The 25,350-nt window shown below is 40.4% G+C and overlaps 1 protein-coding gene across 1 annotated transcript in view; it reads left to right on the forward strand.

Moving 5' to 3' along the window:
- The first annotated feature begins 761 nt into the window (after window positions 1-761).
- The window catches only part of LOC105519044 (chromosome unknown open reading frame, human C5orf64), a 55,406-nt gene continuing 30,817 nt past the window's right edge, over window positions 762-25,350 (forward strand). Inside the window, exons 1-3 of the mRNA XM_011952213.1 lie at window positions 762-960; window positions 1,216-1,401; window positions 12,214-12,401. Coding sequence (XP_011807603.1) covers window positions 762-960; window positions 1,216-1,401; window positions 12,214-12,401 — 573 coding nt within the window. The remainder of the gene's footprint in view (window positions 961-1,215; window positions 1,402-12,213; window positions 12,402-25,350) is intronic.

The following is a 25,350-nucleotide window of genomic DNA, read 5'->3' on the forward strand; positions in this document are numbered from 1 at the left end:
AGAAATTTCTCTCCTCCTGAAGCCTCTCTCTCGCGTCCTGGAATCTTGAGTTCAGGGTGGAGCACTGGTGGCCGGGTGAAGGTCAGCAGCCTGCTGTTCTGTTTCTAGGGAGTGACAGGAGGTGTCCTTCCTGGCTCTCCAGACGGGAAGTGGCTTCTGCCAGAGAGGGGTGTAAACACCTCTCTGCAATGCTAGTAGGGACCAGGTATTCTCAGCACCTCCAGCAGCCTGGGGGATTCAGCCTCCAGGACTGGAAAAACAAGGGTGACGTTCACATAAATGATTGTTTTTTGATAGGTAAGGAAACTGGGGCTTAAAAAGGATATGTGGCTTACAGCAGACTACATTGCCAGCAAACCTGGGCTGTGAGGACTTGAGTCCAGGTCTTCTGAAACACCCGAGGGTTAGTTGGACAAGTATTACTTCCCTCCTCTGGGCTGGTGGCCTATAAGGGGTGCCTGGAGCAATCCTCTTGCTGGGACAAAAGCCCTTTCAACAAAGGGGCCTTTGTAACAAGCCTTTCTTTGTTTGGCCACCAGGCTGTTCTCTGGAGTAATTAAAGCCTGTAGTCCTTAGATATAAGGCTGGCTAACACTGCTTGACAGGAAAACAACAATGTGAGTTTGGGTGCCAATGCTACATTGGAAATGCATGTCTTCCTGCTCCCAGACACCTAGGCATGAACCACATGGCTAGATGGCCCTGCCCCTCCTCCCTGGCCACTCTGCATAGAGGTGGACAGCACCCACTGGTCCTATAGGATGGGGACTAGTGGCACTCTCCTGGGCAGTGCCAGGCAAGTAGGCTGGCATGCAGCTTTACTGCTGTGGCCGCGTCTCTGGGACCTGCTGGTGGACATCTGGCTTACTGCTGCTCAGAGGAGAAAGGTCACAGCCTTCCACGGGTCCTTGGATATCGGGCGCTGCCCACCTGCATCTTGTCCACAGTGTCCCCCCTGGGGTGGGGAGGTGCTGCTTTCCTTTGTCTAGGGAGATGTTCTCCCCTGCACTCCCTTGGGGTCTCAGGATACAGCATTAAAATTGGCTTGTGTTTAGTCATCTTCTGTGAGACTGTCCCTTTATGCTAAACACCCCTCAACTAGAGGAGAAAAGACAAGCTCGACTCTACCCAGAACTAGGAAGTTAACCGTTTATGAGAGTTGTACTGCTGGGGACCATGAAGGACACCGGAAATGAACTCTGTCTCTGCTCTCAGAGAACTTCAGATGTCTCTCAGTGCGGCCACTACTTGGAGGGGAAAACAGAGAAACTTCTCTCTTTAAAGACAGTGCCCTGGGTCAGGGCCTTCACAGGCTGAGAGCTCTGTGGGGGCCTTCACTCACCCTGTCCCCTGCAGACACCCAAAGTGCAGCTCATCTGCCAGCGAACGAAGACATTCCAGGTATAGGTTAAAGTAGAATTTCGGCATTGGCAGAGTTAACATTCATAAATTCAACAACTTGTGTATGCCCTCAAGGGCCCGTGGCAGGAGACGAGGTTTAATTGTGCTGAAGCACACATTTCCCTCACATGAGGTGGGTGAGTCACTTCACTACTGAGAACTGCGTACCAGGGTTTCAGCAGTTTTGGGCTCTTGGTTCCTCATCACCAAAGGCAATTTGTGAGGATCTTTATGTTTCAGCAGTATGTGAGAATCTGGGGAGTCATGAGCATCTCAGGCTGGGTCTCCTGTTATGCGGGAAGTATCTGGTGGGGATGGTTCTGGGGTCTGGGGATCCCCCCTCCCCACGCCACTTCCCCTCAAGCCCACAATCCTCTGGAGCCCTCAGGCTTAGGATCAGGCTCTTTCAGGCTCACCCCACCTATCAACCAGGGGCGGGTACACCCGCCCTCAAGATGCACACAGCTGCATTGCCTGCAGAGAATTTAAAACCAATAATAAAATCGACTATGAGTCAGTTTGCTTTTTATTATCCCCATGCCAGTAATTCTAAACAATGTCAGTGATAAAATAATCCTCCCACAAATCTTTTGTCTGTCCACTTCCTAAACAATTGCTGTGGTGACTATTGAATTTTAGTTCTATACATTCATATACATCTGTGTGCATGTGTATACATATATTCCCATATATATATGCACATACATATATATGCTTCAAATTAGCACAGTTAATTACTTATTCTTTTACTAATATTATATTCTATGTGAAAGTAACTTAGGAGAACTTCCATTAAGAAAGAATAGTTCAAGATGGTTCGAACTGGCTTCAGGCACAGTGTGTGTCTCCAGCCCCTGTGGTAGTAAGTATGCCTGCATTTAAATAATCGATAAAGGATGATAGCACAGTAATTGCAAAGCCAAGATACAAAACCTGAGTTAATTTAATTCTGTCATTCTGTGCAACCACTTGGAATTTTAATTTGTGTTTGAAGTTTAGTACATGCAAATTTTAGTTCGTACACGAGATATTTGACTGGATTTGAATAATATCCTGAAAATTAAAATTTATTCTGTTTAAATTATTGTTTTAAAGCTAATGAATGAATCATGAGAGTAATAATAATTAATGATTATTACATGATTATCTCTGAAAGTAATTTTGTCCCATAGAGGAGGGTACTAAAAAATGATCAATTTGGGGAGTCAGATATGTTATCTTGGCCACTGTCCATGGTGATGCAGATGACAGAAATTGTTCCAGTTTATTGAAACAGGAGAGCATTAATAATCAGGTATTAATTGGCCTATGAATATTTTGGAAGTGCTGAACAAGCAGACTCTAGTTGGAGCTTTCAGAAACAATTCCAGTTCCCAGGATGATGCTCTGATATTATTGAGGGAACATCCGTCCCCCACTGTCTGTGGCAGAGCCCACCCACCATTCTGCCATGACCTGAGCCAGCAAACTAAAGACTTCGTGCTGTGCCTCCCATCCCACTGACCTGACCTCGCTCTCAGTTGAGGTCTCACGCAAGTGGCTCTTATTGGCGGAACCCAATCCCAAGAGGGACTCTACCTGCGAAGGAGGAAGGGAAAGTTAGTTTTTCATTTTCTGGTGTCTACAGTATAGACTGGTTCCCTGAGAAAGTTAGGAATGGAGGCTGAGTCAACTGGCCCACAGCATCCTTCACATCTACCCAACCGAGTTTCTACACTTGACCTTTTGGTCTCTAAATGGGGAAGAATCTCCCTTGTCTGGCAGCCAGGTTCTGCCTCATGCTGGCTTCTGGAGAGAATGGCTGTCTCTGTAGTGAATAGTGAAGTGTATCCAGCCCAGCTGTTCTTTTTTTCTTGACAGGGTCTCACTCTATTGCCCAGTCTGGAGTGCAGTGGTGCAATCTCAGCTCAGTGCAGCCTTGACCTCCCAGGCTCAAGTGATCCTCCCACCTCAGCCTCCCAAGTAGCTGGCACCACAGGTGCATGCCATCACATCTGGCTATTTTTTTTATTTTTTTTATTTTTTGTAGAGATCATGTTTCGTCGTATTACCTAGGCTGGTCTCAAACTTCTGAGTTCAAGCAATCTACCTGCCTTGGTCTCCTAAAGTGCTGGACATTACAAGCATGAGCTTGGACATTACAAGCACCCTGCCCAGCCTCAGCTCAGCTATTCTTATGCTGTCTCTTACCATACCCCCACCTTCCCACACCCCATGGAACTTCTCTGCCTAGACTCTCCTACTTGGAATCTTCTGGTGGTGCATTGTGAGTAATAGTTCCAAATCTTCTCTCCCTTAGCACACAACCATCTCTTGAGTAAAGGCTGCTTCAAAATCCCCACAACTTTTCATAATGCCAACCCTAAACTCTGCCCCAACTAAAGTGCATGAATCTTTATCATTATTCTTTAATAGCAACTTTTTTTGGGGATTCTTCTCAATACATATTTGCAGACTAAATATAACTCTTGTCCTCAAAGAGTTTTCACCATCATTCTCATAACATTAAAAATATTCTAATTTGCATCTATGCATCTATACTTGGGTCCCTAAATCTCAGCCCTCCTGTCCCTTGTAGGGGCAGTGGGTGTTTGTGGTGATGTTGGGATTGAGGAGTAGGTTCCATCCACAATGACTAGGCTAGAGGGTGACCCTTCAGAGAGGGGCAGGATGCAACTTTGGCGTGGAAATGCCAGGTGAGGCCCAGGGAGGTTTGAACCCTAAGTCTGTTCTGTGGCCCAGGATGCAGGGACCACATCAAAGACTGAAGCTCTGCTTACAAGGTAGGAGGCAAGAACATGCAATGACCTGAAACTGAAGAGGCTGGATTTCTTTCTGTCACAGGCTCTTAATAGCTGCATGACCATAGACCAGTCACTTCACCTCTCTAGGGAAGAAAGTTACTTCCAATGAAGATGGTTATTTACTTCTGAAGTAGTGGGACTAGGAAAAGAGGTGGCACATAAGGAAGGAGGAAGCAGGGTTTATGACACTGGGGTATCTCCCTCCGGACTGCGTTTGGAGGAAAGCCCCAAAACAGCACAGATTCCCCGCATGGCAGGCTATGCCTTGCTCTACCCCACCTTGCCCTCCGCCACCATCAGGGCACTCAGAAGAAAATACATCCAGAATCCTGAGCTCCAACGTGGAGCGAAACCAAGGATGGAAGTGGGCCTGGCAATATCTGGGCTAGAAATCACAGTTCCTCATTTCCTTTTGAACATGGAACCCTTTTCCTGAAAGGGTTTGTTGTCTTCAAAGCACAGTTTCCTAGTGTCTGTCCTGCAGGGACACTTTCACACGCATGCACACACACGCACACACACACCTGCGTATCTATAAAATTGATTTAATTTCTTCTGGGTTCTCATTTACCAAAATGACAAACCAACTAGGAAGTCTCTCCAAAGGAGGACATCATCAAGATCAGACTCTTCTCTAAAGATACAGCTAATTCCAGCCAGCACATTAAGATTCTAAAGTTAAGAGTGCAATGTGAAATGTAAATCGATGTGACATTGTCAAACAAAATGACCTGTGGGCTTGGGAGGTTGGTGCTTGTAGGAAGAGGCCGAAGTGTGCATCTTAATCTTGATTTCCTTTGGGAATATTTCCTTTACTGTGTTCCTGACTCTGATTATGTTCTTGTGCAATCAAAACAGCTCTAGTCTCCAGGGCTGGACAGTTCCTTTTTCTTTCTTTCTTTTCTATTCTTCTTTCTTTCTCTCTGTCTTTTTCCCCACAGGACAAATTATTGTTGTTTTGATCAGTGACAACTGTTTGATTTTTTATTTTTTAGCTGTAAGTATGTACATGTGCACAAAATCCCATCCTATTAGAAAGAAAAGGAATGGATTTAAAGTCCTACATGTCGTATAAATTATTTAATGCACAGGGGCCTTAGAAAACCAAAGTTCAGTGTTCAGGGGTTGACATCAAAATGGCATGAACAATCCAATAAGCAAGCACCAGGTTTCTTCATTTATATCTATAATCACAGGATATGATGAAGCCTTTAGCTTTAGGAAAATTTCAGTTGGGATTTGTATTTAACAGCAAGCTTATCTTTGGCTTGGCTTTAAATGGATAGTAGGGACTGTGTAAGCCAGGTAGTAAGAGAAGTTCTGAATTACAGTAAAAGGTGTGTCTCTCCCAGCTCTTCTTCCCTGTCTGTAACATCATTTGGAAACTTCTCTTCTGCACAGTGTCACAGCCATTTTTTGGGTCTTGAACCACAGCCTAGTATTCAGAGTATCCATCCGTCTCCATATCTGGACCTGACTCTGACACTCCCTAAGCTCTCTTTCAATTTCTTTAGCTATGTACTTCAGTGAACTGCAAACAAACAGATCATTTTCCTGATGGTGATAAGGTGGTAATAGACTTTACTTCATTGCCTGGTGCCCTTCAGATATGCTTCCTACAAAACTCCTCAGCAGAACAAATACAGTTACTGAATTTGGTTACTGGTACACAATGAAATAACAGTGAAATAACAGTTGCGTGGTTATAATATAGTTAAATCATGCAGCAAGTTGCACACAATAGAAAATGCAGTTAGGCAGAGAGAATGAAATTAAGGGTTAGAGGTAAAAGAGAGGATGTATCTTTAGATGTGATTTGAAATGAAAAGCAGACACCCCAGAAAGGACAAAGATGTCACCAGATGATGCCTGAAGAAGCCGCTTCTCTTGTCAACTAAAGCAAGACTGGGTAAGGACAGTGGGAAGGGCATGTTCAATTGGCTGTATAGCGGATCTTGCATAGCCCTCCTTTCCCCTCCACTGTGATCATACTGATTTAGTCCTTATTACCTCTTTCCTGGCCTTTACAATTGCTAAATAGCTGATCTTCCAGTTCTCTTCTGATTTATCCCACAAAGCACTGCCAAATCAACTGTCCTTTAACACCAGTCTGATTATATCATTCTTCTCTCCCGAATCCTCCAAGTCTTCTCATTACTTACTGAAGTAGAGTTAAGTAGCACTTTCTTAGCTTGGCATTCAAGGCTCTTTCTTCTAGCTGTACTTCTCAGCGTGAACCAACACATCAGCATCACCCGGGAACTTGTTTAAAGTTGCAGAATCCCAGGCCCCATCTCAGACCCATTGAATAAGAATATGTATTTTATCAAGATCCTCAGGTGATTCACATGCACAGAAAGCTTGAGAAGTGCTCTAGCCAAACTAAAATACGTAATATTTTCTTTCCTATTTCTGGTTTTACCCTATGCTACTATATCCACTTTTACTTTGTCTTTGCCTATCCACACATGGGGACCATTTATGATCATCTCATATGTTATCTCCTCCACAGAACCTTTCCCCATTATCCCATGGACCAGGCAGACTAGTCTTCAGAATGCCTACTCTGCCCTTTATAAATTGAACTTCCCCCTGATGAAGGGTAGTTTTATTATATCCCTTCACTTGGTTCTTTAGGCTATAGGGAGTTGGTCCATGTTGGATAATCAACATTAGAGCAGTTCAGCTAGTGGCCACCCAGTAACCCAGAATGTGGTCACATGAAATGTGAGTGGTGACAATAAAATTCTCTCTCCATTTTAGAATTTAAATAAAGCAGTGATTACTAACACTAAACACCAGGAGATAGAATCAAGGTCATGAGAGGTCATGTGCAAACTACAGTTATGAGGAAACAGAAACTTTGAATAGCCAAGTTGTTAAAGACAGGAGGATGGAGCAAACATGTGGACATGATAGACATGCCATGAGAGAAAGACAGAGGAGATCGAGAGAAAAATGGGTTCCCAGATCTGTCCAAGCTCATGATGACTTTTGCCTACCAGGTCATAGGTTCTTAGAGTAACATCTTCTAATCTACATTACTTGAGAAAAATTGAGTAAGTGTCCATTACTGGCAACCAAGATACCCTAGTTTAGATCCCCAGGTGGAGCTGGCTCCATCCCTAGCCTTCTATTTGAAACTGTGGTCCTCATTCTTGTTGACTGTTTCCCCAGCTTACATTATAACACCTGTGATGCTATAAACACCAGATACTAACAAATAGTAGTAAGATTGTGTCCTCTCATTTTTTGAGCACTAGCAAGATGCAGGCTTAAAAATAATCATAGGATTGATTCAAATTGAACTATAGGGAAGCAAAGCATTAAAGTAAAGGGAGATGACAGGACTTATCATTAATAAGGGCAACTGAACTGTGGAGTGGTCAGCATTTTTTTGAAATCTCTGGTGCATTGTACCAATCAAGCCAAAGAGCCAAATCTAGTGTGTATTTTTAATGCAAGCTGTTCGATGTTGTAGCAGCAAAATTAATAATACCCATCTCTCAGAAAGCTGATCTCAGCTGACGCTATTTTATCAGGAAAATAATTTCTTAGACCCTTAGTTAGTTGGATGTACCAAACACATGTTTCCAGCTGGTCAACAATCTTCCTTCTTAACCTTTAATCTGCTCCAGGCTGTTCCTACAGATTACCGGACAAATGATGTTCTGAGAATTATGGGTCTCTGCAGGTTGAAGGAGGCAGCTTCATTGTTACTATTTGGAGGGTTGCCTCCCACTGAAGGTCAGTGTGGGCCTCTGCTTGTGTGGGCATGGTGGTATATGCAGGGGAGCCATGTGCACTAAGGGAAATGGTTTTGTGTATGCATGCTTTTCTTTTAGCGTGGGTTGTCAAGCTTAATCTTGAAAGTGTCATTATACTTGTTCAGAAGGGAGGCAGAGAGCGAGCCCTAATTTTACAAGTACATGGGGATTTCTTTCCCCTCTCTTAATTCTCTCTTGAAGACCACCACCCTCCAAATCCGGAGGTTTCATCTGCTTTTAAGCTGGAAGCTTCTTCTTTAATGGCTTTGTGACTCACAGGGCTCCGGTGATGGTTGCTTTTTCTGTGTATAGAACTATAATCCTTCTCAATTATCAAAGACATAAATTACTATTATTTCCTTACCAGATCGAACATCTTGCTTAAATATGTGAAAGAAAAATTGTTGGTTGTCTGGTGAATTTTCCTCTTGGAAAAACTGCCTATTCTTAATCTACAAGTTCAATGAAAGTTCAAAAGTTTATCAGTGCAAACTCTATGTTCTAATAATTCATCAACCAGCTTCTGCATCCACATCAGTAGACTCCAGGTTGAGACGTTTTTGTCTTTTCTCCCATGTAAAAGTAATCAAACAGCACATTTCCCGGGCATATCACAAATATCTATTGATCATAATCAGAGCACAGATGATATGAGAGAGCTTGGCTGACACACAGGCCCTGATGTCAATCACAGGAACAAATTGATTTTGACTGCCGGGTCACGATTCTTCTACCCCAGCAGAATTCCATTCAGTGCTGTGTTTGGAGAATTTTGAGCAGACAGCATTTCTGAAGGGGTGTCATAGTCCAAAGTTAATGTAAAGGTAAACTTGATTACTGCCAAAATGGTGATTTTAATGTACTTCATACTTACCTTTACCACAAGAAGGTCAATATCTTTCTCCTGTGTTGAAAGAGCTCTCATCAATTTAAAATTTACCCTGATTTATGTCTGCTAATTAGGGGAAATGAAAATACTGATTTGCATTCTTTCATGACAGTATGCAGTGCCATTACTACTTTTCTCCAACTGGATTTGTTTTCTTACTCAGTTTTTAAAACTTAATTATTCTGTTTTTTAAAGATGCCAAATCGATGTTTATTTCTAAATTTATAAATTATTCTCTTTAAAATTTCAAAACAAATGAAATTTTTACCAAATTTGTAGCTCACTTGCACTCCATGGATCTAGATCTCTCATTTAATTTTCTTCCCGTTCCTTCACTTCTTATGCTAAGCAATACTTAGTTTATATTATAAGATTTCTTAAAAAAAAAAAAAAAGCCCTGATTATTTTCTGTCCATAAGTACCCCCTTTCCAGCCTCTTTACCTGATGCATATTATTTTTTCCTTCCTTCCTTCCCTGACTCCCCACCTCCTTCCCTCCCTCTCTCCCTCCTTCCTTCCTTCCTTCCTTCCTTCCTTCCTTCCTTCCTTCCTTCTTTCCTTCCTTTCTTCCTCCCTCCCTCCCTCCCTCCCCATCCCTGCCATCTCTACATAGGAGCTCTGTGCAGGCAGGTGATCTATATGTAAATCATGTTAAGTAAAACCTAATAATTTTCATTAAAATTATTAAAGCACTTATGCTATCAGTCTTTCCCTTATGACCTGAGCATAGATATGTATACTGGAGAATAACGCAGAAAGAGAGGGCCAATACCCCCCAACACCATTGTAAAATCCTCTGTGAGAGTCAGATAAGAAGGCACCTTCTTTGATACCATTCATTACTGTCCATTACTTTACTGCTTCATACATCAAGGCTGCCAGGACAAGTTCAATAGGGAATGAGTCTGACTCTATCAGGGAAGGGGTTTGGAATTTGAATGAAGAATGGCTTGGAGACCAGCCTGTTATGTCTTTATCCCAGCCCCAGCCCCAGGCATGTTTCCTACCTGGTCATTCTTTCTTGTCATTTAGCTATCCTACACATTTTCTCTCGAATTGCTTCCTACCTATGGCCTCTCACTGATATGGAGAGGGGAGCTAGGCAATGATGCTTTCATGTTACTTGTCTTTAAACACCTAAGCCTGCTCTACAGCCATCACTGATTGAAACAAAAGTGAACGTTTCTCTCAAGGGGAACCAATCCATAGACTGGTCTAATCCAACTAAATGCCTCATCTCCAGAATTCAAGTCCAGAGATACACAACCTTTAATCAGATACTATTGGGTGCTTGGAAGCAAAGGCATATTGGTCCTGGGGGAATCAAAGGTCACCCAGGCCTGGGTCAGTCATTTTCAGCCCTGTGTACTCTGATGAGTCAGTCAATGGAGAAAGCTTGTCCATGAAGACAAGAAAGAGATCAAAGCTGGCAAAGAGATGAGAGACCTCAGGCCCATGTCAGGAACAGAAGAGTAACCCTGGCTTTGGGGTTTGCAGTATCAGACTTGTCAGAATTCCTGTGGCCCAGCTCCCCTAGCTCTTGTCCTGGAATGCTCTTACGCTTGCCTGCAGTGCTTTTGAATTGGTCCTTGCTTTTCTTAAACTGGCTTGAATGAGTTTCTGTTCTTCATAACCAAATACGCTTTGTTTAGAAAGTCTCCTGTTAGAGAGATTCAGATGGAGAATTTCAGTCTCCTTCATTGCCCTAGTTCAGTGCCTGGGAACTCTAGGAGATCATATGTTGTCTTCCATCCAGCTGAGTGCAGTTTCACAAGACAGACTATGCTGGGAGAAGAATGTATTACTCTTTAAGTATTCAAATCTCTCAACTTCACCTTTAAAGTCCTTGGCACTCATCCTCCACCTCTCACTCTGATGATTGTCCTGCTGTGGCTCTGACCACTCACTTAAACCATCTGCTTTATTAATTGTTCCCTCTGGTAGATGAAAGTTGGCAAAACTTTTTTTTTTGGCTATTTTTCCCATTGAGAGATGGAGTCTAATTCCCATTCCCTTGAATATAGGCTGGCCTCAAGACCTGCTTAAACATCAGAATGTGGTAGACATGATGTTTGGGTCTTCTAAGGCTAAGTCATAGGAAACCTTGCCACTTTTGCCTGTGTCTCTGAAAACAATCTCTTGGAACCCTAAGCTGCCTTGTAAGAAATCCTGCTACCCTGAGGTTGCCATACTGTGAGAAGCCCTAGACATGGGGCAGATAATAGGGAGTAAGGAAGGTGGGGAGGAGGTGGGGCAAGAGAGAGAAAGAGAGAGAGAGAGACCACAGACTCCAAGCACCAAACTTATGAGTGAAGAAGCCATGTTGGAAATGGACCCTAGTGCCATGTAGAGCAGAGATAAGCCACCCAGCTGAGCCTTTCCTGAATGCCTGCAACACAAAAATTGTGAGCGAGATATAATTTTTGTTTAATCTACTTAGTTTTGAGGTAGTTTGTCACACACCAACAAAGAACCAGAATATTTCAAGTCATCTCAGAGATATTTCAGTCTCATTCCATTTCCATATAGCATTCTGTAGCCCAAGGACACCCTCTTCCTTCTTCTCATCTCTAAATCTTTTGATGATCAGGACAAGAATCTCCCTTTCTGATAGGCTTTTCTGATTTCTCCTCTCTTCTGCAGTGTGTTTGGCCAAAGCTACTCTTGGAACCCTTAGCTTGGGCAATCTTGTGTGCCTCTTTGATATGTTTTAGACTGTTGTGTCCCAAATCCCCAAGGGCAGAGCCTATTTCCTACTCGTTTTTTTTAATTCCTCTACATTTTGGCAGAGCCCTGAATACAAACAATTCAATCTGTGTTAAGACTCCTAAATACTCTTGTCTTGAGGCTAAATAGCCCTAATCTCTTTAATCCAAATTTATATTGGCACTAATCAAAGGCTTGTCTGTCCAATTACACATTTTCAATTAGGTATTTAGATTAAATTAGGTAAATTGAGGTAGCTTTTACTTTTTATTCTCAGATTGCATATAGACTTTAAACATTTGGGGTGGGTGGAAAAAAACCCCAAGGAGAACAGAAAGAAATTCCCATGTAATGGGATAAACAATGGGCAGAATCAAATGACATGCTGTAGGTCTGTTTGCTTGTCAACACATGCCTGCATCATTTATGGGAGGTCAGGGTCAAACTCTACATTTATAGTTTTGTTCTAGCTCGGGTGAGTGTCTTTTAACCGCTTCACCTCTTTCTGAAACCTGTTTTGTTTGGACTTCTCCCAGCCCACCACAATGAACTTTCCCATGTTCTCAGGACTTTTTTTTTTTTATTTTCATTTTCATTTCCATATACCCCTTGGCTTCTCTTTCATATGTAACATTCTTCTTTGCAGTGTTCAGAAAACTCATTAGCTTCCAACCTTCTCAATTAGGCAGAACAAACATGCATTACTCCAAATTGCCCCGCACTGCACTAGAGACAGAGTTCAAGCAGAATGTTGGCCCACCACCCAAGGATTTGACCACTGAAGTTTACTTCCCTTCAATCAAATTTAGATCAGATCTTCCTGTAGTTTTCTATGTAGGTAATGAAGCTCTTATCTTCAGTTCTCAAAAGATCACTGTTGCCTTTTCTGTATATATTTGTTTGTTTTACTCATGGTGAGTACTTACCTATTATTGTATGTGTATCATTCATTTGTGGAATCATCTGCTGTCAGATTTTCCCATTTTTCTTAACCTAACAATCACAGAATCAGCCACATATCTGATAGTAGAAGAACCACCTTGAGACGCAGAGATCTTTTTAAATGGTGCAAAAGAGAAGGGACACATTTAAAATGCTCTCCTTCTTAAATGATTCTGTTTAAAAAACTGTGAAGTTATTGCACTCCTCCCTAGAAATTACAACTGTACAAATTCTAACTTTTCCCAGCGCTCAGGCACACAAGAGACAGGGAACATTCACCACATTCTATTCGTGTTCATAGGTCGTGACTAAGATAAATAGATTTTAGAGAAACATTGATGTGGGTGTGCTCCAAGTGGGAGGAATTTCATGTTCCAGTCTCCCTGCTGAACACCTAGAATATTAGAGGCTTTGTGAAGTTTGTGCTTGACTCCTTTTAAAGGAGGATATGACTAAGGTCATAGTGCGATAAATCTCTGACATGACTGTGTGAAGGAATATGGATCTGAGCAGAGAGAAGCAAAACAAGCTGAAGTGAAAAGCTCGAATGCATGAGGACATTCTTACAAGTAAGAGGCAATTGAGGGGATGAGTAGTAGCTTTTACAAAGGAGGTGGCTAAGAATTCACATTTCAAGCAGGAATGCCCTGAGCCTTCTCTTTCTCACCTGTTGTCAGTTATACCACCACACAGGGACATACACAGAGAGCTGATTTATTCTTAATATCCAATCTGTTGCAAACTGTTCACTCCTCTTCATCAGAATGCTCACTTATGACATAGTCTTCAGTTCCTTAGCAACAAACTATCATGTCACCCTGGTGAAATTCTGGTCAGCTGAGAGGAAAAGGAAATGCTGAATGGTGATGGAGAAAATCTTTATTTTAATCACAAATGTGTATGTATAAGAGCTGAAAAGACAATATGAAAAGGCAGGTCAAGGAAGCTACATTTGAACAAGTGTTTTTGATTAAGGTTTATGTGGGCACAGAAGTCCCCTTTAAGTTCTTTTTATTGAATAATTTCCCTTTGATCCTTGAGTAACTAAAAGAAAACCCAGCACTTGACATTAACCTGGGACTCAGAGCCCCGTGGTGGGATTCCTTTGCCCGCCTGCTCCAGCACAAAACAGCCCTGCCCAGCACCATGGGAGCACATTCATCTTTATTTCCCAACCAGGTTTTTCCTCTTCCCCCCTCTCCTGGGTGAGAATGGAGGACAGTCAGCTAAAGCAGTCATTGTATGTGTATTTTTTCTTTACTTGCATTCAACTTCAAAAGAGGCTGGTCAGGAGACACCAATGACAATGTAAGAAGATGAAGATTGTCCCAGGAAGTATGGCCCCAGAAAAAGAGCAGAGATGACCAGACATGGGAGGTGTTGAGAATTCTATCTTTTCTCCCTGTATTAATTGTTAGGAATGATATAAAAATCATTTCTTTATTTTTGGCTTTGTGGATAAAACCAAATCATTGAAATGAGAACATAATTAAAAGAGAAAAATGCAGAATTCTTTTTTAAAAAAGATAGATGAAAGGACAGAAAGAAAAGAAAAAAGAGACAGAACCCAAGCAAACAAACATTATTTAAACAACTTGGAGCATGCTTTTTTTAAAAACACAAAAAGCAAAAAACAAACAAACAAAAAAACAAAACCGTATCAGTGCCATTTACCTGAATTCCCAGTTTCTGTATTTAAATGTCTGATCAGTCATTCAGTTCAAATACAGACATGATGTTTGAAGGCCACTTCGTAATGGTTTTACCCTGGTTCAGATTATTTGCGATCCAGGGGGAAAATGTGCATTCTGTGCAAAAGCAAATAGAAAACATATCTGAGCACAAATCAAAAGAATGATTACCACACCCAGGCTCTGTACCCATTACGGGGTCCCCAAGGCTCTCATTCTGTTTGTCTTGGCACTTTTTCTTCAGCTGCTTTGGTTGGACTGGGTGGGAAAAACAACAACAACCCACAAAACCCTAGGCAGAGAATGAGGCTGGTGGAAATGGGTAACATGAAAAGATGTGACATCCTTCAAGGGCTTGGCGCTTCAGACTTCACTGTGGGGGAAGCTGCTTGGGGAGACCTCCTCGGGCTCCCACGGAGGTCGTTGCTGAGTTTGTGTCAGGAAGTGCCTGACCATTAGTGGGAGGGGCAACCCTGCTCTCATTTCAATCTCTAGCAAGCTCTCACTCAGTGGGTAATGAAAAATGGCATTTGCACAAAGTGGAGAGAAAAAGCATTGTTTCTATAGCATATTATACTTTCCACTGCTCAGGGGACAACATTTCATAACCTATAAAAAGAATTATCTATATAACTTACTGTGCATGGCAAAAAAGTTGCAATGTGGCTTTAAAAGAGCTGTCTCCAACTGCAAAACACACTCTATCTCTCCCACTCCCCACAGACAGAATAGCCTGTGTTTATAAGCAAATCCACTCAACCCCTTAATGATGACCTAGAATAAACATTTGACATACACTAGCTTTCAAGCTCTTCTGTGTTTAGGCATGAATTCTTCATTTCTATGCCTTTTGTATCCAGCCTGAAGGAAAGACAAATGATACAAGGGATGATTTACATTATCAGTGGAGGCAGAGGTTATGTCTGTGTTTATCTGATCCTCTTTTATTGTGTAACTAACAGTGAGATATCCAGCCTTCTGCACAATGACCATTCAATTTGAGCCACCCACCCTATGTCCATGTTTACTTTAATTTTAAAATATATTAAAAAGACAAGCCCTTGTATAGTAACACAAGGTTTATTTGGTTCAGGCAGGCATGTAGGAAAGGTATGGATTTCTCATTTAGTGTTAGGCTTCCTCCGCACTTACCTTTCCATAAAGCCTGCAAGAGTATTGCCACTGGGGCTTTCCTCTCTAATTGAACTAGGAGAATTGGTACTCCACTTTACAAGGATGATGTGGATTCCCAGCTCTTGTTGATCCTGTACTCTTAGTAGAGCATGGGAAACTTGGAACAAATTTACCTAGCATCAGAAAAGACCACAGGAAGTATGCATGAGCCTGGAGAACAGGTAAGTTTGCTTTTCCTTGAAGAAAAATCAAGTCATCTCAAAAACTGTCAGTCTGGCTTGGAAGATAATTTCATGAAACCAACCATAGGCCTTCAGGGCAACCTATACCACAATTGAACATAGTGTCCCAAGATGGTATTCACTAAATATCCCCTTTGGGGCAAACTACCCATTCTTATGTAGTAGGACTTGATTTCTAAAGGGAAAAATTGCTTTTAAGCTGTCTAGGATCTGTCTAGTCATGGGGGTGCCAATCTTTGTTGTTTTATTTTTTATTTTTTTATTTTTCATGTTTTTATTATACTTTAAGTTCTAGGACACATGTGCACAATGTGTAGGTTTGTTACATATGTATACTTGTGCCATGTTGGTGTGCTGCACCCATCAACTCGTCAGCACCCATCAACTCGTCATTTACATCAGGTATAACTCCCAATGCAATCCCTCCCCCCTCCCCCCTCCCCATAATAGGCCCTGGTGTGTGATGTTCCCCTTCCCGAGTCCAAGTGATCTCTTTGTTCAATTCCCACCTATGAGTGAGAACATGCGGTGTTTGGTTTTCTGTTCTTACGATAGTTTGCTGAGAATGATGGTTTCCAGCTGCATCCATGTCCCTACAAAGGACACAAACTCATCCATTTTTATGGCTGCATAGTATTCCATGGTGTATATGTGCCACATTTTCTTAATCCAGTCTGTCACTGATGGACATTTGGGTTGATTCCAAGTCTTTGCTATTATGAATAGTGCCACAATACTTTGAAGTCACCTTAATCTCATTGCAGGAGATCTCTATGGAACTCATGGAGATGGAGTGGTGGTGGAAGATATAAGCTCATGGAGATAGAATGATAGTGATGGTGGAAGATAAGATGGTTCTATGTATCAGGTCCTATGCCCTTCTTTGAATTGGCTCAAAGAATATGGAGTCAGTTTGGGGTCAGATGAAAGAAACACACTCCACCTAGTTGCTCTGAGGAAACTATAGAACCTGGACAGAGTGTATAAGGAACACAAAAATTAAATAGTAGAAAGCAAATTGAGGAAAAAGGCCAGAATTTGGAGTATCACTGAACTTATGGTGAATTTATTATTTGTCCTCTCTGAGGTCTCCCATTCTGAATACAATGTGGCCTGAGAGCCAGAAGTGGGCACCAGGGAGCAGAGAGAACTCCAAGAGAAGCTGGTTAAAGGAGTGAGAGATTCTAACTCTCAGAAAGAGTGCAAAAATCCAGTATTACTTTCGTATTTTCTCAGTTCCCTCATACCCCAGCCCCCAAGCAATCTCTTAATGGCAGCAATAGGAACAAAGGGAGCAATGAAGAGCAGAATCAATGAAATTGAAAACAGAAAAATAGTAGAGGAGAAACAAAGAACCCAAAAGTTGGTTATTTGCAAAGATCATTACAATTGATGAAACTGATGGGCCTTTAATAAGATGAAGTGGGGCGGGGGAGAGAGGAGGATGAGGAGGAGGAAACAAAGGGGCAGGGGAGAGAGAGAGAAAGAGAGAGAGAAAGAATAGTATTATTGATATCAAGAATGAAAGAGAAGATACTGCTATAGATCCTACATATCACAATAAAAAAACAAGCATCAGGGAATACTACAAACAACTCAATAAAAAAACAAGCATCAGGGAATACTACAAATAACTCTATGCACATAAATTCAACAACTGAGAAGAACTATACCAATTCCTTGAAAAGCCCAAACTAAATAGATAACCTAAATAGTTCTATAACTATTAACAAATGGAATTTCTAGTTAAAATTCTTCTGAAAAAAAATCTACAGGGTACAGATGATTTCACTGATTAATTCTCCTAAAATTTAAAGAAGAAATGAGATCAACGCTACACAATCTTTTCTAGAAAATGAAAGAGAACACTCATAACTCATATTATGAAGCCAGCATCAACCTGATATCAAACACATATGTTTTGTCTCATTGATTTTTGCTCTTATTTTTTATTGCTTTTTTCCTTCTGCTTGCTTTGGATTTTTCTCTTTCTAGTTTCTTCAGATGAAAGCTTACATTGTTGACTTAAATCCTTTCTTTTTTTTCCTAGCATTATCAAATGTTTTAAATAAGCATTTAATGTAGAATTTTTCCTCTAATCACTGCTTTACCTGCATCTGCATCTTATAAAGATTCATACAAAAAACATAATAAACACAAAGATGATAAAAACACAAAGATAACAAAAAAAACCCTACAGAGAAGTATTCCTGATTAACATAAACACAAAAAACTCTTCAACATATTAGCAAGTCAAATTAAACTATACACAAAAAGAATTATCATACCATGACCAAGTGTAATCCACTATATTAACAGTTTAAGAACCCAAATCACACATTCATTTGATTTGCTGTAGAAGAATCATGTGATAAAATTCAACATCTATTCATGATAAAAACTCTTAGAAAATTGGAAATTGAAGGGGAGTTCTTCAAACAAATAAATAACATGTATAAAAAACTAATAGCTGACATGATGCTTAATGATAAAAGATTGTGTACTTTGCTTCTAAAATAGGGAGCAAGACAATAATTTCCACACTCACTACTCCTACTCAACATTGTGCTGGGAGTTCAAGCAAGCACAATGTTGACAAGAAAAGACAAGAAAGACAACAGATAAAAAAGACAAATAAAAAAAGTGACTCATATATATTGCAAAGGAGGAAATAATACTGCCCCTATTCACCACGTCTCATATATGTCTATGAAGGCAATTCCAAGGAATCTACAAAAAAGTCTCCTAGAACAAAGAGGTGAGTTTAATAAGATTGCAGGATATGAAGTAAGTACAGAAAAATTAATAATATTTTCATGTAATAGCAATGTATAATTAGAAAACAAATTTAAAAATTTATAGTAGCTTTGAAAAGTGAGATATTTAGCTATAAATATAACAAAACACCCACAGGATCTGTGTGAAAAACTACAAAATGATAATTAAAGGAATCAACAAAGACCTAAATAAAGGAAGAGGCATACCCCATTAGTGGATTGAAAAACTCAAAGTAGTAAAGAGGTCAGTTAGCCTCAGACTGATCTGTAGATTTAATACAATTCCAGTCAAAATACCCTATCTGGCATTTTTGTAGGTAGAGAGAAGCTGATTCTAAAATTTATATGGAGACTGTCCATTCTCCATTGTGCATTTTTGGCACCCTTGTTGAAGATCAGATGACTGTATATATATATGGATCTATTTCTGAACCCTCACTTCTGTTCCATTGATCTGTATGCCAGTTTTTATGCCAGTACTATACTGTTTTAATTGTTGTAGCTTTGCAATATATTTTTCAATCAGGAAGTGTGATGTATCCAGCTTTGTGCTTCTTTCTCAAGACAGATTTGGCTATTTGGAGTCTTTTGTGGCTTCATGTGAATTTTAAAATTGTTTTTTCTATTTTTTTAAAAAATGCCATTTGGGATTTTGATATGGATTACATCGACTCTATAGACTTTTGGTAATACGGACATTTTAACAGTGTTAAGTCTTCTGATCCATGAATACGTAATATCTTTCAATTTATTTATGTGTTTTTTCTTTCTTTAAACATCTATAAAACTATAAAACATCAATGCTTTATAGTTTTCAGTATATAACTCTTTCATCGTTGCCTATTCCTAAGTATTTTATTTCTTGTTGTTATTGTAAATGGAATTGTTTCTTAATTTCCTTTTTGGATAGTTCATTATTAGCCTATAGAAATGCAACTTTATTGAATTTATTTATTAGTTCTAATAGTTTTCTGTGGAGTCTTTATGGCTTTCTACACATAAGATAATGCCATCTGTAAAGAGGTAATTTTATTTCTTCCTGTCTGATTTGGATGACTTTTATTTCTTTTTCTGGCCTGGTTAGGACTTCCAGTACTATGTTGCATAGAAGTACTTTCAGTACTATGTTGAGAGTGAACATCCTTGCCTTGCTGATCTTACAGGGAAAGCTTTTGTGATTTTACCATACCATTGAGTGTGACATCACTGTGAGCTTTTAATATACAGCCTTTATTATGATGAGGTAAATTCCTTCTATACCTAGTTTGTCGAGGATTTCTTTTTTTTCATGAAAAGGTTTTTAATTTTGCTAAATGCATTTTCTACATCTATTGGGATGATCATGTAATTTTCTAGAACTAGAAATACCATTTGATCCAGCCATCCCATTACTGGTATATACCCAAAGGATTATAAATCATGCTGCTATAAAGACACATGCACATGTATGTTTATTGCAGCACTATTCACAATAGCAAAGACTTGGAATCAACCCAAATGTCCATCAGTGACAGACTGGATTAAGAAAATGTGGCACATATACACCATAGATTACTATGCAGCCATAAAAATGGATGAGTTTGTGTCCTTTGTAGGGACATGGATGCAGCTGGAAACCATCATTCTCAGCAAACTATCACAAGAACAGAAAACCAAACACCGCATGTTCTCACTCAGAGGTGGGAATTGAACAAAGAGATCACTTGGACTCGGGAAGGGGAACATCACACACTGGGGCCTATTGTGGGGTGGGGGGAGTGGGGAGGGATAGCATTAGGAGATATACCTAATGTAATTGAGGAGTTAATGGGTGCAGCACACCAACATGGCACATGTATACATATGTAACATATCTGCAGGTTGTGCACATGTACCCTAGAACTTAAAGTATAAAAAAAAAAAAAATTCAATCCTTTTTAAATGTCCTGTATTACTTTAATTGATTTGCATATGTTGAACCATCCTTGCATCCCAGGGATAAATCCCACTTCATCATGGTATATGGCCTTTTAAATTTATTAAGAAGACTGTATGTATACATGTGAAAGAATGAAATTGTACCCTCATCTGACACCATACATGTAAATCAATGCAAAATGGGTTAAAGATTTAAACATAAGACCTGAAACTTTAAAACTCCTAGAAGCAAACATTGAGGAAAAGCTTCACGACATTGGTCTTGGCAATGATTTCTTAGATATGACATCAAAAACACAAGCAACAGAAGCAAAAATAGACAACTGAGACTACATCAAACTGAAAGGATACTGTATAACAAAGGAAACAACAGAATGGAAGAAAATATTTGTATACATATTCTGATAAGAGTTTAATATCTAAAATAAGGTTTAAAAATGCCTTCAGCTGAATAGCATAAAAATACAATAACCCAAGTAAAAAACTGGCAAAGAACCTTGAATAGGCATATCTCCTAAGAACATATACAGAGATGTCTGCATTTCCATGCTTGTTGCAGCATTATTCATAATAGCCAAGATATGGAATCAACTTAAGTGTCTATCAACAGATGATTAGATAAAGAAAATGTGGTATTTATACACAATGGAACACTATTTAGCCTTAAAAAAAAAGTAAATCCTTCCATATGTGACAACATGAATGAACCTGGAGGTATCTAAAATAGCTCAAATACATAAAATAAGAGAGTAGGATTGTAGTTGCCAGGCATAAAGAGAAGGGGGCAATGAGGGATTCATCTTCAGTGGATATGAAGTTCCATTTATGCAAGACAAATATGTTCTAGAGATCTACTGTACAATATTGTGCCTACAGTTAATATTGTGCACTTAAAAACTTACAAGGGTAGATATGTTGACATGTTAAGTGTTCTCACAACAGTGAAAAAAAACTACATCTGTATAAACATTTAAAAAACAAAAAGTAAAGTCATAAAAAGTTTATATGAAAATTCAAAGCAATTATTTAAGTATTTTAAAACAGAATAAGACTGGAGGAATCACACCACCTGATAATAAGACTAATTATGAAGCTATAGTAATTAAGACAGTAGAGTATTGACAAAGGAAAAGGCTCAGGATTGTTGGAACCGAATAGAGTCTAGAAATGGACCCCAAAACAGATGGCCAATTGATTTCTGACAAAGGTGCACAAACAGTTTGATGGAGGAAGAATAATCTTGTCAACACATGGTATTAAAACAATTGAAAACCTATACGCAAAAAAAAAAGAACCCTGACTTAAACCTCACACTTCATACAAAAATTAACTCAAAGTGGATTATAGAGTTAAATGTAATATGTAAAACTACAAATCTTTTAGAAGAAAACCTAGAAAAAAAGCTTTATGAGCTGTCGTTATGCAGAGTTCTTACACATGACACCAAAAGCACAATTTATTTTTAAAAATTGACAAATGGACTTTATCAAAAATAAGAACTTTTGCTCTGTGAGAGATCTAACTTGGAGAATGAAAAGTCAATACACACACTGGGAAAATATATTTTCGAATTACCTATCTGACCAAGGACTTATACCTAGAATATGTAAAGATTATTCAAACCTTAATATGAAGAAAACAAATAACCCACTAAAAAATGAGCGAAGGTTTTGAACACATCACCAATGAGGATATAAGGATGGCAAATAAACACTTAAGTAGATGTTCAACATCATTAGTCATAAGGGAAATATAAATTAAAACCAAATGTAGTGCACTTAAAAACTTAAGAGGGTAAGTTACCACCACAAATGTAGTGATAGCTAATTGTGGTTTTAACTTCTATCTATTGAAGTAAAAGAAAAATGTTGACAACACAAAGTGCTGGTGAAGACACAGAGCAAATGAAACTCTCACACGTTGTAGGTGGGGATGCAAAATGCAGCACCCATCCTGGAAAACAGTTTGGAAGTTTCTTACAAAGTTAAACATACACTTACCATATCACCCAGCAATCCTGCTCCTGGGTGTTTACCCTAGAGAAATGAAAAATTATGTTCTTATGAAAGCCTGTTCATGAATGATTTTAGCAGCTTTTTTTTTTTTTTTTTTTTTTTTGTAAGACAGAATTCTCACTTTGTTGCCCAGGCTGGATTGCAGTGTCATGATCATGACTCACTGCAGCCTCGACCTCCGTGGCTCAAGTGCACACCTGGCTGATTTTTTTTATTTTTGGTAAAGATGGGATTTCACCATGTTGCCCAGGCTCACCTCAAACTCCTGGGCTCAACTGATCCTCTCACCTCGGCCTCCTAAAGTGCTGGGCTTGTAGGCATGAGTCACCATGTCTGGCAAAAGCTTTCTTCCTAATTGCTCAAACCTGGAAATACTGCATGTGTGCTTCAACGGATGAATGGATAAACAAACTGTGGTACATCCGTACATTGGAATCTTTACTCAGCAATAAAAAGCAACAAGTGGATGAGTCTCAGAGGCCTTTGAAAGGCATTATGCACGAAAGAATCCAGTCTCAAAAGATTATGTACTATATGATTCAATTTCTATGGCAACCTCAAAAAGACACGAAAACATAGTAATGGAGAACAGATCAAAGGAATACCATGGGCCAGGTGCGGTGGCTCACACCCGTAATGCCAGCACTCTGGGAGGCCAAGGCGAGCAGATCACTTGAGATGAGGAATTCAAGACCAGACTGGCTGACATTGGAGAAACCCCATCTCTACTAAAAACACAAAAACTAGCCAGGTGTGGTGGCACATGCCTGTAGTCCCAGCTACTCAGGAGACTGAGGCAGAATAATTGCTTGAACCTGGGAGACAGAGGTTGCAATGAGCTGAGATCACGCCACTGCACTCCAGCCTGGGTGACAGAGTGAGACACCATCTCAAAAAAACCAAAACAAACAAACAAACAAACAAAAAAAGGATGCCATGAGGGAGATTTTTAGGGCAATGGAATTGTTTCTGTATCCTGATTGTGGTTGTGGTTATTTATATATATTGTGCAATGGCTAAAATTCATAGACCTGTAAATACATATAGACACAAAGTCAATTTTACTCTATAATGATCACAAAAGTAATCTAGGGAGCATAGCTGTGAAGTCTTCCCTCAGGTCCTCCCAACCTCCTTCTCCTTAGGGGGTCCGAGGCCTTTCCTTCCTCTCCATGCTTCTGGATTCTGTCTCATAGTGCTCTTCTGTTTCCCTCCCAGTCTTGCCACCACCAGGCTGTAGCACTTCATTCAGGTCTTGTCTGGGGCTGTGACTCTGTGGCTTTGTTCCACACTCTTCTTAGTCAAGAACGGCCACAAAATCTACTGGGTTTTCAGCCAGTTCCCTCAACAAAAAAGCAAGCTACAACAAAAACAGAAATCATCTTTGATTTCTCTTTCTTCTACCTTCATATCTCATTCATTAGTGAGTATTGTCAGTTCTGCTTTCAAAATAGGTCCTGAGCCTAATCCCTGCAGCCACCTCTGTCCTGGCCATTGCCATCTTAGGCCTTAGCTACTGCAGCAGGCTTCTATCTGGTCTCTCTGCTTCCGCTTCTTCCCTGCTATTGTCTATTCCCAATGCAGCAATCAAAGTAATCCCACGAAAACACATAGCATGTCATTTCTACTTACAGTCCTCCCAAATCTTCCCAGTGTATTTAGAATAAAAGCCAAGTAGCATCCCACTGCCTCCGCAGGGCTGTCCTCCTCCCCCTGCTTCCTCTGGTATTGTGCCCTGGCCACGCTGACCTTCTTGCTCTTTCCAGGATATGTCATGCTTATTCCCACTTCAGTGCTATTTTCTCTGCCTAGAACTGGCTTATCCCAGAAATCTGCATGGTCGCTGCTTCAGATAGTTCAAGACTCAGTCCTAAAGTCACTTCCTCAGAGAGAGCTCCTCTGCCTGTTTTAAATAGCCTCCCCAGCCTTCCAGTCTCTCTCTAGCCCCTTAACCTGATTTATTTTCTCTCAGCACTTAACCACCTCGTGCAAGGATGCTGGCTTCCCATGGCAACATAGAATCCACACTCCTTATTATGTCCTAGAAAGTGCTATGCGAACTGGTTCACGCCTCGCCTCTGACATCATAACCCTCTGCTCCTGAGGGACAATTCCCTTTTCTGTGCCATTCCCTGTGCACCACCCCCAGCCACACTGACTTCCTTGTGTTCCCAGAACAAAGCAAGCGTGCTTCTACCTCGGAATCTTTGCATCTGTGATTCCATCTCCCTCGAATGTTGTTCCTCCATAGAGCTTCCTAGCACATTCTCTGCTCAAATGACACTTAATCAGAGATTTTCTTGACCATCGTATATAAAACAGCAAGCCCTTCATCATTCTCTACTCCTCTTATCTGTTATATTTTTCATAGCATTTATAACTACCTGGTGTGTGTATAGCTATTTATCTGTTATGTGTTCTTAGCTCCCTGTACTAGGCTGTCAGTCTGCGGGGAGCCACGACTTTGTTTTGTTCACTATTGATTGTCTTTCTCTGTGAGTCTCAGCCTCATTCATACCAATGTTGCTTTGAGGATGGCTGGGTGCAGGGAGGCACTGGAGTACCAAGAGCCCTGGAGAGACCCATGGCCATACGGCTGTTGTTCCTTGTCTGTCTCTCTCACCCATGTGTAAGCTCCATATTGGCGGTGACTGAGAGGCAGGGCGCGGTGCATAGTGGGTGCTCAAGAATAGTTGTAGAATGAACAAATGAATGAATAAATGATAGAGGTTTTTGGGTATTTAAAAAGAATGTTTTGGCTTTTAAAAGGAACTTTCCATGTTTTAAAACCTAAATGCAGAATAATGGTATGAATTGGCCAGTGAGGAAGTACCTTATGTGAAGTTTACTGCTAACATTTAAACATTTTCCCCTGCCTAGTAAAGACTTTTTGATGTCTTCCCATTGTTCTTAGGGTCATAATGCACTTTAAGATGGCTCCTGCCCCTTTGTCAGCCCACTTTCCCTTGCTCTGGGTCTCAGTCACACAACCCTCCTTTCAATTTCTCTTACCCGTGTTCCCTCCCAGTTCCAGGGCCTCTGCCTGCAAGGCTTCCTCTGTCTGG

The sequence above is a fragment of the Colobus angolensis genome, unplaced genomic scaffold (assembly GCF_000951035.1).
Source record: "Colobus angolensis palliatus isolate OR3802 unplaced genomic scaffold, Cang.pa_1.0 Scaffold337, whole genome shotgun sequence".
Classification (NCBI taxonomy): Eukaryota; Metazoa; Chordata; class Mammalia; order Primates; family Cercopithecidae; genus Colobus; species Colobus angolensis.